The sequence below is a fragment of the Narcine bancroftii genome, chromosome 2 (genome assembly GCF_036971445.1).
Source record: "Narcine bancroftii isolate sNarBan1 chromosome 2, sNarBan1.hap1, whole genome shotgun sequence".
NCBI lineage: Eukaryota > Metazoa > Chordata > Chondrichthyes > Torpediniformes > Narcinidae > Narcine > Narcine bancroftii.
In genome coordinates, this window is record NC_091470.1 from 359806080 (window position 1) to 359820802 (window position 14723).

Consider the following 14723-nt stretch of genomic DNA (forward strand, 5'->3'; position numbering starts at 1 on the left):
TACAAATATTTTATATAAATATTAAGAAATGTACATAATATTTATTCATGGATGTCATTTCTAAACTGCTAATTTGTATTAGTTTCAATATGCATACTAAATATTTTCAAAACCCTAAGTGAATTTCCATGGAAATCTCTGCCTAAGGCTGCCTCGTTAAATATATTTAAGATGGAATAAGATATAATTTTGCATTGTAGGGGAATTAAGGGTTATGGCGGAAAAGCGGAGCTGGGTCCACAGCGAAATCAGCTGTGATCTCACTGAATGTGGAGAAGTCTTGACATGCCAGATGAACGACTCCTGCTCCTGTTTCTGATGTCAGACACTCAGTGTCTCCGAAGGTACTCCCTTTTGCTTCTCATTGTTAGGGGAGTTGACTCTTTGCCTTAGGCAGAAAAAAGTTAAAGTATTAAGGTATATTACATTTTTAATTTATTATTACGTAACCTTGATCGTTTTCGGTCTTTTTCAATATTTTTATTGGTTTAGAAGTAAATGGTACATAGGTGATAAATAATAAGTACAAATATCCAAAAAAGTAACTATACTAGTACATATGACTACGAATAACCTATGAATCATTACAGAAAGGCAAAAAATAAAAAGAAGGTGGAATATAAAAATTGCACTAATTATCTTACCCCTCCCATATGAAGTTATTGGTTGTGCTAACCACAACACTAATCGTGCTAACCTTTGAAATCAAATGGAACCAGCCCAGAATACCGACTTGTTCAGCACGAATGAGCTGGGCCGAAGGGCCTATCCTGTGCTGTCTGACTTTGGGAGTGTGCGGGTGTCTGAGCCATAGGCACGTCATTCATCGTGCTCTCTGCTGAGCAACGAGTTTGATCTATGATCGGAGTGTGTCAGCTGCACAGGTTATCTGGATGCTTCTGTCATAATATACTTGTCGTGGAGTTATACTGCACAGAAACATACCCTTCGGCCCATCTCTTCCACGTCAGCCACGTTGCTGACCAGAGCTCATCCTATTTCCCTGCATCTGGCCCTTATCCCTCCTCTAGTTTTCTATTAATATGCCTGACCACGGGCAGCAAGGACACTGAATGACCAAAGGAACTGCTCACACTAACCATCCGAGACTCTCATGAAGCAAAGTTTATTTATTTATTTATTTGTAGATATGAATACTTGACCTACATCTTTTGGAGTCTTCTTTCCTTGTACTGCATGGATTAAGTTAATGAACTTAGAGATATTGTCCATTGTTTGCCTTTTCTTAATAAATCCAGTTTCGTCAAGTTTTACTATTTTTGGTACACAGACAGCCAATCTGTTTGCTCATATTATCTGATTCCACCTGCATTGAATTCGCCCATCGTTATTGAATGAAGATCTTCCGGGACCAATGCCTGAAGAGGGCACACAAAATCAGTGAACCGGTGCGGACTTGAAAGGCCAACATGGCCTGTTTCCGCACCGTAAATGGTTATATGGTTATATGTATGCTCCACTGCAGTAAGGGGGTTGTGATAGTACAGATGCTATCACCAATGTGTACATGTACAGATTGTAGTGTAGGATGACTGTGATTGGCTGAGAGCGTAGCCACACCTACTGGCAGGTCTTAAAGGATTGCTCCAAGCCAGACCAGGTCATTCTGGACTGGTCGACCTACTTGTGATACGCTCCAGTCTTCTAGTTTGGATCAACAAGTCTTTGGTTCTTTCGATGCGCTCTACAATTTTATTAACTAAAAAATTTTGAAGGGATGAAGCGTATGCCATGGCTGGGATGCCTCGACATCAACCCACAGTCAGCTACAGCCTCGAATGACTTTAAGCATTGGGCGAGATGCTTCGAAACATACATACAGCTCTGATCCTGCTGTGATAGAGGACAACCATCGACTACTAATTCTGATGACTATGGTGAACCCCAAGAGTCTACCAGAGTGTCCAGGATGTGACCACTTACGCTGCAGCCTTGAAGGTGCTGAAAGGGCTCTACGAGCGACCAGTGAACAGGATCTGTGCTCGGTACAAACTTGTTACAAGGAGGCAACAGCACGATGAGTCCTGTAAAGTTTATATTCAGGCACTAAGGGCAATGGGCAGGGAGTATGCCTGCACAGACAGAACTGCTGCGGAGACCACAGACGATCTAATTCGGGATGCCTATGTGGCCGGGGTTCGATCGAAAGAGGTGAGGGAGCGCCTGCTAGACCATGGTGGAGAAAACCTCGAGGATGTGATCCAGATCACAGAGACGATCGAGGCTGCAGTCTTAACTATGGACATGTACTCCCTGGGCTGGACCCCACACTCTGATGTAAGTAGGATGCCCACCCTCTACCCTACTACTGCCGCTACGCTACCCGATGCAACCCCAAAGTGTTATTTCTGTGGGAGGAACAAGCACAGAAGGTTCCAGTGCCCGGCAAGAAAAGCCAGGTGCCAGAAGTGCCTTAACGGCCACTTTGCTGTAGTCTGTCGTTCCAAAATGGCCACCATCAAACACAGTGCCTCGTGTGAAGCGAAATCGCCACTCTCCATTTCAAACACTTCTTCCTCAGAGATCTCGTCCAATGAGAGCGAGGACTCCACCGTGCGGCAGCGCCTGATGTCACGGGACAGACCTCGAGCGCGGAAGGTACAACCCACCCTCGCCGCAATGATGTTCACCCTACCTCATGAAGCAATGTCTGACCAGGCACCAGCCCCGACCTCAACTCCTGCCACAGCCACTGCCGACCAGGGACCCACTGCCGCCGACCAGGGACCCACCGCCGCCACTGCCGACCAGGGACCCGCCGCCGCCGCTGCCAACCAGGGACCCGCCGCCGCCGCTGCCAACCAGGGACCCGCCGCCGCCGCTGCCGACCAGGGACCCGCCGCTGCTGACCAGGGATCCGCCACCGCTGCTGCCGACACGCCACTGCTGCCGACCAGGGACATGCCACTGCTGACCGCCCCACCACTGTCCGCCCCACTGCCGATGGCAAGCAGCGACCCCCAACACTTACCTTTGGCTGCAGGCAGCAACACCAACTCCCCGGCACTGCTTTTTCAGGCCCAACTGTTTGCGTGACATCATCACACAGGACTCCCCTGTCTACATTACAAGTCTCTGCATCAATAACCCTCAACCAGGATTTCCCCAACCCCTCACAAAAGCAATGGAACTGATTAAAGTGCATGAACACTATACCAATTGTTTATTTGACTCGGGGTTAACTGACGGTTTTATTCGCCCAGATCTGGCCCACCGTTGCGGACTGGCGACCAGATAGCTCTCGACTGGGGTAAAGGGGTACTGCGTGGCGACGCTGAAAGTCCAGGGCATCACGTTCACAGACTTCAAACTATTAGTCCTTCCCCAATTGTGCGCCCCTGCTCTGCTGGGACTGGATTTTCAGTGCCAGCTTCAAACCATTTCCCTGCACTTTGGGGGGCCTCACGCTCCGCTCTCTGTCTGTAACCACTCCACCCTGGGAACCTCTGGCCAGTGGCAGCCTGAGCAACCCGACCCCGTGCCCCGGGGCCTCACCTGTAGTCTCTCTACCCTCCGAGTTGCTCCGCCAGCACTTTTTGCAAATCTCACCCCTGGCTGGAAGCCTGTGGCAACCAAAAGCTGGCAATATAGTTATGAACACAGGAAATTTATCACAAGTGAGGTGCGCAGACTGCTGGATGAGGGCATTATCGAACCTAGCTCGAGTCCATGGAGGGCCCAGGTAGTGGTTGTTAAAAACAGGGAGAAGCCGCGGATGGCTACAGCCAGACAATCAACCACTTCACGCTCCTGGATGCGTACCCCCTTCCACGGATCACGGATGTGATGAATCAGATCGCCCAATACTGTGTACTTTCCACCATTGACTTACGTTTGGCTTATCATCAGCTCCCGATCCGCCAAGAAGACCAACCTTTCACGGCCTTCGAAGCAAATGGGCGGCTGTATCAATTCCTCAGGCTACCCTTTGGGGTCACAAATGGCGTCACGGTCTTCCAGTGGGAAATAGACGGGATGGTGGACCACAACGGGCTAACAGCTACTTTCCCATATCTGGACAATGTCACCGTCTGCGGCCATGACTCGGAGGATCATGATGCCAACCTTGAGAAATTTTTTCAGACTGCAACTTGGCTGCACTTGACCTACAATTTTGACAAGTGTGTCTTCCGGACCACTCGGCTCGCAATTCTGGGTTGTGTGGTGGAGAATGGGGTGGTCATGCTGGACCCTGACCGCATGCATCCCCTCATGGACTTGCCCACCCCCCCCCCACCCCCTCCCACACACACACTCAGAAGGCACTCAAACACTGCCTGGGCTTTTTTTCTTATTATGCCCAATGGGTTCCACACTATAAAGACAAGGCACAGCCACTCATCAAGACCACCTCCTTCCCTCTGTCAACTGAAGCCAGAGTGGCCTTCGACCACATCAAATCGGACATCGCTGCTGCAACGCTGCATCCCATTGACGAGTCCATTCCGTTCCAAGTCGAAAGCGATGTGTCTGACTTTGCACTGGCAGCCACTTTGAACCAGGCCGGTTGGCCGGTAGCCTTCTTCTCCAGAACCCTCCAGAGTCCTGAGAGCCGACACTCCTCTGTCGAGAAGGAGACCCAGGCCATAGTCGAAGCAGTACGTTGTTGGAGACACTACCTCACTGGCAGGTGCTTTATGCTGCTGACCAAATAACGTGCGGTCTCCTTCAAGTTTAGCAATACCCAGCGAGGTATGGTCAAGAATGACAAAATTGCCAGGTGGAGAATCGAGCTCTCCATCTTTAATTATGACATACTGTATCGACCAGGTAAACTCAACGACCCGCCAGATGCGCTCTCCAGGGGAACTTGCACCAACATGCAACTGGACAGGCTGCAGAAACTCCACGAGGAGCTCTGTCATCCAGGGGTCACTAGGTTCATGCACTTTGTCAAAGCTCGCAACCTGCCCTACATGGTCAAGGAGATTCGCTCCATGACCTGAGGCTGCCCAGTGTGCGCTGAGTGCAAGCCCCATTTCTTCTGTCCAGAGAACACCCACATCATCAAAGCCACCCGCACCTTTGAGCGTCTCAGCGTAGACTTCAAGGGGCCGCTACTGTCGACCAACCATAACACCTACATCCTTACAGTCATCGACGAGTACTCCCGCTTCCCGTTCGCTGTGCCCTGCTCGGACATGACTGCCTCCTCAGTTATAGAGGCCCTGTACAGCATCTTCGCCATCTTCGGATACCCAGTTACATCCACAGTGACAGGGGGTCCTCGTTTATGAGCGCAGAGCTGCGGCAGTACCTTCTGGAGTGTGGCATTGCTTCAAGCAGGACCACCAGCTATAACCCACGCGGTAATGGGAAAGTCGAAAGAGAGAATGCCACCATCTGGAAAGCAGTTACGCTTGCCCTCTGGTCCAAAGGTCTCCCCACCTCTCGCTGGCAGGATGTGCTCACTAGTGCCCTACGCTCCATCCACTCCCTCCTATGCACCAACGTGACCAATGCCACCCCCCACGAAAGGATATTCTCTTTCCCGAGGAAACCCGAGTCGGGTACAACCATACCGGCATGGCTCATGGCTCCCGGTCCAGTCCTTTTACGATACCATGTCTGGTACTCTAAGAACGACCACCTTGGTTGACCGAGTGACTCTGCTCCATGTGAACCCGCATTATCCCTACGTTGAGTACCTGGATGGATGGGAGGACACGGTCTCGGTAAGGGACCTAGCTCAAGCCTGATCAGGCGCAGCAGTGCCTTTAACCCAACCTCCCCCTATTCCTTCTCCTCCAGGTCATGTGCTTGAACAGAGGGACCAGCACCACCCCACCAGCTCAGGCCAGACTGTAGACAATGCCGTTGGGGAATTGAGCAAAGCAGTGGCCGCACCCTATGGGCCTGCCGGCAACACGACTCTGGCGACCGCAATCCCAGCGCCACGGTGGTCACGCCGGATGGTCAGACCCCCTGACCAGTACAGCCTGTAACCTCCATCCACCCTGGGGTCGGTTCTCAAAGAAGGGGTGAAAGTGATAGTACAGATTCTATCACCAATGTGTATATGTACAGATTGTAGTGTAGGATGACCGTGATTGGCTGAGAGTGTAGCCACACCTACCGGCAGGTCTTAAAGGATTGCTCCTAGCCAGACCAGGTCATTCTGGACTGGTTGGCCTACTTGTGATATATATGCTCCAGTCTTTTAGTTAATAAAAGCCTTGGTTTGGATCAACAAGTCTTTGGTTCTTTCGACGCACACTACAGGTCACGTCTCCAGAATGGAGGACCATCACCTTCCCAAGATCGTGTTATATGGCGAGCTCTCCACTGGCCACCGTGACAGAGGTACACCAAAGAAGAGGTACAAGGACTGCCTAAAGAAATCTCTTGCTGCCTGCCACATTGACCCCCGCCAGTGGGCTGATCTCGCCTCAAACCGTGCATCTTGGCGCCTCACAGATCGGCGGGCAGCAACCTCCTTTGAAGAAGACCGCAGAGCCCACCTCACTGACAAAAGACAAAGGAGGAAAAACCCAACACCCAACCCACCAATTTTCCCCTGCAACCGCTGCAACCGGGTCTGCCTGTCCCGCATCGGACTTGTCATGCAACCGCTGCAACCGTGTCTGCCTGTCCCGCATCGGACTTGTCAGCCTGCAGCTGATGTGGACATTACCTCTCCAAAAATCTTCGTCCGCGAAGCCAAGCCAAAGAAAGAACAGGGATGAAACAACCAAATCACAAAATGGGATCCAAGTAGACTTATAAGTTATGAAAATAAAGAAAAGGACCCCATAAACTTAAAAAATTAAAATTCAGTTTTGGGTCTTTCACAGATCAGAAAATTCTCAGAGTGAAATTAGTGTTCAAAATTCCAAAAAAATAGCTCACTTCTAAATGACCTAATCAGGAAACAAGTACATCTATATATAACCATGTCTCTTTTAAGACCAAGGCAAATGTCACTGTGAAATTAATGCGACCTACAGCTCTTAAGAATAATGACGTGTACCAAAATAACCGGGCCGGGGTGAGGCCAGAAGAAGGAAACTCCTCTTCCTTTGCACACAGTGCACGGCAGATGTTGGAGATCCCTCTGTGATACGCTGTGGCAAGAGTAAGCAAAGCACGCCGGACAGGCCTGAACCTTTGAAGCGGCTTGGGATTTAAAGGTTGAAGGGACAGTGCATTTTCTCCATGCCACGACCTCAGTAAAATGAGCCTGAGTGGTACATCGAAGGCATGCAGCATTGGACATCTAAAGTCCCAGCGGCCCAGCCATAAAGCAGCATCAGGCAGGACAATGCAGTCTGGTAAGAATTCACATTCTGTTGTTACTTTTTAGTTGAGGAGAGAAGGAATCGAGACTAAAGCGTTTGCACTTATTAATGTAGTCAGACCATCTGATTAAAAGATTGTTTTATAAAAACAAAATAGGATCTTACAAACGATGGAATGCTTAAGATTCCAGATTCCTTTATTGTCATGTGAGAGTACAGAATATGTATTATTACATAATATTGCCTTCTGCCTGCTGTAAAGTTTTGCCGAAAGAGAGAAAGAGAAACTGAAGAGAAAGCAAGAAATTTCCATTCAAACAACGACCTGGATTTTGAAGTCAGTGGCGAATGGATCTGAAAAATTGTTCTGTCAGGAATTGGCAAAGACTCAATGGCCTGAATAGCCTGCTTTAGTGCCATAATTATTTAAACCCAAGTGACCAATCAACCTATGTCTTTGGAACGTGGGAGGAAACCAGAACACCAGAAGGAAACCCGTGAACACAGGGAGAGAAGGTACAAACTCCTTGCAGACAGCGGCGGATTCAAACTCGAGTTGCTGCATTCTGATAGTGTTGGACTAACGGCGACAGTATCCGTGCTGCCCTCTAACAAAGGTGTAGTGAGTGCTGGGAGCAGAGTTTCTTGCAATGTGTAAGAATATAGATAAGCCCTTGAATAGCAGAGGCATAGCAGACTACAGATGAAATGCTGATAAGTGGGATTAGAATAGATGGTTAATTGGTGGTTGGAAAGAACACTTGAACCAAAGGGCCAGTTCCTTGTGCTACGATAATGACTGATTGGGACGTACACGTGGGATTAGACGATAAGGCATAGATTCTCAAAGTGGGGTGTACACCCCATCAGTGGGGCATGGAAATATTTCGGTGGGGCATGGGGCTTAAGATTAGTGGGTTTAAAGAAATAAGCTCGTTACATTGGTGTGAAAGATGTGACTTGGCATCACAGTCAGTTCAACACAATTGTGGGTAACTTCCAAGTAAAATCACTTTGTTCTTTTTATTTTCATGGTTTTTTTTGCTCTTCCGATGTTTCTCTGTTGTTTCTTCGTTGTTTCTCTTATTTTAGCTGTTGTTATCCGTGGTTAACATTATAATTATTTTTTCTGACTGGTTATATATTATCATCCATTCCAAATGATCTCATTGGCGACGAGGATTCCAAATGATCTCAACAATCATGTCTCCATCCATATCCCTTTACTTTGTCAGTTCAGTAGTGAGTGAGGCCTGTATCTGTATGTATCTTAGTGCACTATTGATGTGGGGGGGATGGGGGGGGTTGATCTGCCCCAGGTGCCGGCCTGAGGGGGACACTAAAATCGGAAAAAAAGGGACAGCAGAAAGTAGAGCACAGGGCTAGTGAAGTTTTGATGCACTCTCTGCGAGAAAAAATGTCAGAAACCACACTAGTGTTTTTTTAGGGTCAGTATAAATTGTATTATATTTTTCAATTCTAAGACATAATAAAATATTGATTAATCTGTTTCAGGGAGCTAGCGATGTTGTATTAACCTGTTCCAGGGAGCTCGCACTGTTGTATTAATCTGTTCCAGGGAGCTCGCGCTGTTGTATTAACCTGTTTCAGGGAGCTCGCGCTGTTGCATTAACCTGTTCCGGGGAGCTCGCGCTGTTGCATTAACCTGTTCCGGGGAGCTCGCGCTGTTGCATTAACCTGTTCCGGGGAGCTCGCGCTGTTGCATTAACCTGTTCCGGGGAGCTCGCGCTGTTGCATTAACCTGTTCCGGGGAGCTCGCGCTGTTGCATTAACCTGTTCCGGGGAGCTCGCGCTGTTGCATTAACCTGTTTCGGGGAGCTCGCGCTGTTGCATTAACCTGTTTCGGGGAGCTCGCGCTGTTGCATTAACCTGTTTCGGGGAGCTCGCGCTGTTGCATTAACCTGTTTCGGGGAGCTCGCGCTGTTGCATTAACCTGTTTCGGGGAGCTCGCGCTGTTGCATTAACCTGTTTCGGGGAGCTCGCGCTGTTGCATTAACCTGTTTTGGGGAGCTCGCGCTGTTGCATTAACCTGTTTCGGGGAGCTCGCGCTGTTGCATTAACCAGTTTCGGGGAGCGCGCGCTGTTGCATTAACCTGTTTCGGGGAGCTCGCGCTGTTGCATTAACCTGTTTTGGGGAGCTCGCGCTGTTGCATTAACCTGTTCCGGGGAGCTCGCGCTGTTGCATTAACCTGTTCCGGGGAGCTCGCGCTGTTGCATTAACCTGTTTCGGGGAGCTCGCGCTGTTGCATTAACCTGTTTCGGGGAGCTCGCGCTGTTGCATTAACCTGTTTCGGGGAGCTCGCGCTGTTGCATTAACCTGTTTCGGGGAGCTCGCGCTGTTGCATTAACCTGTTTCGGGGAGCTCGCGCTGTTGCATTAACCAGTTTCGGGGAGCGCGCGCTGTTGCATTAACCTGTTTCGGGGAGCTCGCGCTGTTGCATTAACCTGTTTTGGGGAGCTCGCGCTGTTGCATTAACCTGTTCCGGGGAGCTCGCGCTGTTGCATTAACCTGTTCCGGGGAGCTCGCGCTGTTGCATTAACCTGTTTCGGGGAGCTCGCGCTGTTGCATTAACCTGTTTCGGGGAGCTCGCGCTGTTGCATTAACCTGTTTCGGGGAGCGCGCGCTGTTGCATTAACCTGTTTCGGGGAGCTCGCGCTGTTGCATTAACCTGTTTCGGGGAGCTCGCGCTGTTGCATTAACCTGTTCCGGGGAGCTCGCGCTGTTGCATTAACCTGTTTCGGGGAGCTCGCGCTGTTGCATTAACCTGTTTCGGGGAGCTCGCGCTGTTGCATTAACCTGTTTCGGGGAGCTCGCGCTGTTGCATTAACCTGTTTCGGGGAGCTCGCGCTGTTGCATTAACCTGTTTCGGGGAGCTCGCGCTGTTGCATTAACCTGTTTCGGGGAGCTCGCGCTGTTGCATTAACCTGTTCCGGGGAGCTCGCGCTGTTGCATTAACCTGTTTCGGGGAGCTCGCGCTGTTGCATTAACCTGTTTCGGGGAGCGCGCGCTGTTGCATTAACCTGTTTCGGGGAGCTCACGCTGTTGCATTAACCTGTTTCGGGGAGCTCGCGCTGTTGCATTAACCTGTTTCGGGGAGCGCGCGCTGTTGCATTAACCTGTTTCGGGGAGCTCGCGCTGTTGCATTAACCTGTTTCGGGGAGCTCGCGCTGTTGCACTAACCTGTTCCGGGGAGCTCGCGCTGTTGCATTAACCTGTTTCGGGGAGCTCGCGCTGTTGCATTAACCTGTTTCGGGGAGCTCGCGCTGTTGCATTAACCTGTTTCGGGGAGCTCGCGCTGTTGCATTAACCAGTTTCGGGGAGCGCGCGCTGTTGCATTAACCTGTTTCGGGGAGCTCGCGCTGTTGCATTAACCTGTTTTGGGGAGCTCGCGCTGTTGCATTAACCTGTTCCGGGGAGCTCGCGCTGTTGCATTAACCTGTTCCGGGGAGCTCGCGCTGTTGCATTAACCTGTTTCGGGGAGCTCGCGCTGTTGCATTAACCTGTTTCGGGGAGCTCGCGCTGTTGCATTAACCTGTTTCGGGGAGCTCGCGCTGTTGCATTAACCTGTTTCGGGGAGCGCGCGCTGTTGCATTAACCTGTTTCGGGGAGCTCGCGCTGTTGCATTAACCTGTTTCGGGGAGCTCGCGCTGTTGCATTAACCTGTTTCGGGGAGCTCGCGCTGTTGCATTAACCTGTTTCGGGGAGCTCGCGCTGTTGCATTAACCTGTTTCGGGGAGCTCGCGCTGTTGCACTAACCTGTTTCGGGGAGCTCGCGCTGTTGCATTAACCTGTTTCGGGGAGATCGCGCTGTTGCATTAACCTGTTTCGGGGAGCTCGCGCTGTTGCATTAACCTGTTTCGGGGAGCTCGCGCTGTTGCATTAACCTGTTTCGGGGAGCTCGCGCTGTTGTATTAACCTGTTTCAGGGAGCTTGTGTTGTATATTCAAAACGAGCAGAACAAGCAAGCAAAATGTTAATTAATGTTCAGTGGAGTTCTTGAAGTTTGCGTTGATACCTGTTGATACCAACACTTTGACAAATAAATCAATGAAAACAGGCCATCTTGAAGTTTATTTGAGGGTAAAACACCCTGACCATGTCAATTCAAAATTGGAATATTTTAAATCACTGAAAGAGAAGTCTGAAATAGATCAAAAATCACTTAATCATTCACTGTGCAAATACAGCCCTGAATCGTACCCTTGAAACGAGCTGTGAAATTTGTCTGCTGATTGCAAAACAAGGGAAGATTCATATGATTGGGGAGGAACTGATTAAACCTGCAATATCATTGTTTCTCAAAATAGTTCTGCAAAAGGATGACGAAGATGTCTGAGTAATGCCATTGAATAATATTACTGTCTGCAATAGAATAGATGACATGGGTCAAGATGTTGAAAAATAGCTTATTGAGAAGTTGAAATCATGGAAGATCTCAATACACCTGTTTGACTCTACTGTACTGGACAGTGAGGCTGTGTTATTGGCATACGTAAGATATATTGATCAGGAAGAGTTTCAAGAAGAGATGTTGCTTTGTGTATCATTATAAATAACTACTACTGCAGTTGATATTATGACAGAGTATATAGATATGTTTTTGGGAGATAAATTGGGAAAGGTTTGTTAAAGTAGGTCACATACAAACATTTTAAAACAGATCTTGTTTGATATACTAGAGCTCTGCCTCATGTTAGTCATATGGGGTCCTCAGAGCTTTTGCACGAGCTTTGAAGAGTGCTCAAGTGACTTCACTAATGGATTGTTGTCTGTAGGAGAGCTTGCTGTTGTAAGAGGGCCATGTGGTTTTGAAAGCAGAGAGAGTCAAACAGGCTTTCTCAGACACACACACACCACACACACACACACACACACACACACACACACACACACACACACACACATCACTTATACAATGTTACAGCCAGCAGAAGTAGCTGGGACTGGAACAAGCTTATGGAAAGCCCATATGTAAGATGGCCTGGTCAAAGCCCTTGTGGTTCATGCAAGAGGAGAGGACTGCCTGTCTAATGTTTCACTTGGAATAAGAGAAATGAAAAGGAACTCTGTGGTGACCTGAAAGAAAGAGGTTATCATCTGGAGAACCCTGAAGGGGCAAGTTTTGTCAGCAAGACACTGGAGTAGCTAATGGAAGTACATCAGTTTTGGATGTCCTGGAACAACAAATCTCTCTCTGAAAACCAACAAGAACCTTCCTGAATGGTAACCATTTAGCTTTCAAGCACCAAAGCCTGGTGAACTTTATAAATGTTAAATTCTGTGCACAGTAAAAGAATTGGACTGTGAACCAAAGAACTTTTCTGAATTTACACACACATTACATATATGTGTGCTTAGAATTAGAAGAGGTTAAGTTAGGTTAATTAAGTTAAAGTTTGATTCTATTTTCATGTTTAAAGATAATTAAAAGCAACGTTTGTTTAAGTAACCATTTGCTGGGTTTTTAGTTTTGGGCTCGTAACAATATCCACAGCAGCTCAAAAATTATTTGGATGAAAATGAAATACCAAAAGGAAACATTGTATCTTGTGCTACAGTTGATGCACCTGCTATGATGGTTAAAAAAAATCTCCAGGATGTTTAAAATTAATGAAGAATGAAAATCCAAACATGTTGGTTGTGGATTGTGTTGTCCACCAAGAAAACTTAGTTGCCAAGAAAGTTTTCCCTATTCTACACAAGATACTGCATTCCGTGATCAAGTATATCAATGCCATCAAAGCTAATGCCAAATGTGAATGTCTGTTTAAGCAGTACATGTGAGGTTATTGCTTCACACTGAAGTAAAGTGATTGTCAAAGGGAAACTGCTTCAAAAGGTCTATGGAACTGTTTGATCTCCTCAGCGAGTTTTTGAAGGACAAACCAGAAATAGAGCTCTTGCTAACAACAGATGGCAAAGCTTATGCGAGTTACTTGACGGACATTTTTGAGAAACTAAATACATTGAACAAGCAACTCCAAGTAGCAAATATGATGCTCGTTGATGCAAAAACAAAGATATTTGGATTCATTACACTTTTAGAATTATGCCAAAGGAATATTCCTGCAAGAGATTTCAGTTAATTCTATTGGTTGAATAAGTGTGAGGTAACTAATTCTGCTACAAACATCATTGTTGACCATTTGAAAATGTTGGTTACGGACTTCAGTGATAGATTTTGTGTTTTCAAGGCAATGGATTTTCCCTCTTGGTCAACTCAGCCATTGCTGGTGGACTTATCTGAAGTTCCACTGCAATACCAAGAGGAGTTATCCGAGTTGCAACATGATGAATCTGTGAAAACTCTGTTCCAAGTGAAAGGAACCATGATGTGGTTGTCTAACGAGTTCAAAAAGAAATATCCAAACTCAACTATATTAGCAAGGGAACTATTTAAAAAAAAATGTCATTTAATTGTTTGCATCATTACTCCCCATCCCCCCCTCCAACCCAAAAGTAAGAAAAGGAAAGAAACACCTACCATTTAATATACAATAATATTAACATATATAATCATTAATTGTTGTTAAAAATTATTAATTTAGAGGAGTGGATAAGATAGAAGAGATGGATGGAAAATTATCCACAAAATCCATCTATAGTTTCCAAATGCTAATAATTTTCAACTTGATTTCTTAAACTATATGTAATTTTTTCCAAAGGAATACAATTTTGCATCTCATTATACCATCTACTTAATAACACATCTCTACCTTCTTTCCATGATATCACTAGACATTTTTTTTGCATTTCTATTGCAAGACTTAAATTTTTTTTTGGTATTTGTCCAATTTCAATTTTGTATCCTTTTCATAAATATCTCCAAGTAAAAATATTCTTGGATCCTTTGGTATCTTTATCTTCATAATTTGGCCGAATAATAAACTCAGTTCATTCCAAAACCTTTCCACTTTTTCACAAGACCTCACTGCAGGCAAAAAAAAAATCCTATTTCTTTCGTACCTTGAAAACTCTTATTTTAACAATTAGGATGAAGTCCATTTAACTTGTGTGGAGTAGAATACAATGGATGAAGAAAATTATGTTGAACCATTTGATATTTAACATTTACTGTATTCATAACAATTTCATAACATAATTTTGACCAAATCTCCTCCTGAATTTATATATTTAAACCTTTCTCCCATTGGACTTTTGAATTATACACTATAAATCTTTTTTTCTTTACAGTCTCTTCTAATTATTTATTCATATTAGTAATAAATTTCTTAACAACAAATGAATCTGTTATTATATCTTCAAACTGGCTTTGTTTACGGAGTTTCAAATCTGCTCCCAGTCTCTTTTTCAAATAGATTTTTAAATGATAATAGGAAATAATTGTATTATTATATATATTGTATTTAACTTTTAATTGATCAAAAGAAAAAAGATCCTAAGAAACAATCTTTTATTCTCTGTAAACCTTTACTAAACCA

General features: G+C 46.4%; 1 protein-coding gene across 5 annotated transcripts in view; it reads left to right on the forward strand.

The window, feature by feature from the left end:
• The first annotated feature begins 217 nt into the window (after positions 1-217).
• The window catches only part of LOC138752824 (uncharacterized), a 35639-nt gene continuing 21133 nt past the window's right edge, over positions 218-14723 (forward strand). The window contains exon 1 of one of the 5 annotated variants that reach the window (XM_069915455.1): positions 218-344. Coding sequence is in view for 3 of the 5 variants with exons in the window: in XM_069915453.1 (XP_069771554.1) it covers positions 7196-7292 (97 nt within the window). In the remaining 2 variants the exon portion in view is untranslated. Of the gene's footprint in view, positions 345-7009; positions 7293-7690; positions 7776-14723 lie in introns of those variants that run through there. The other 4 variants (XM_069915453.1, XM_069915452.1, XM_069915454.1 and 1 more) reach the window with 4 other exon arrangements.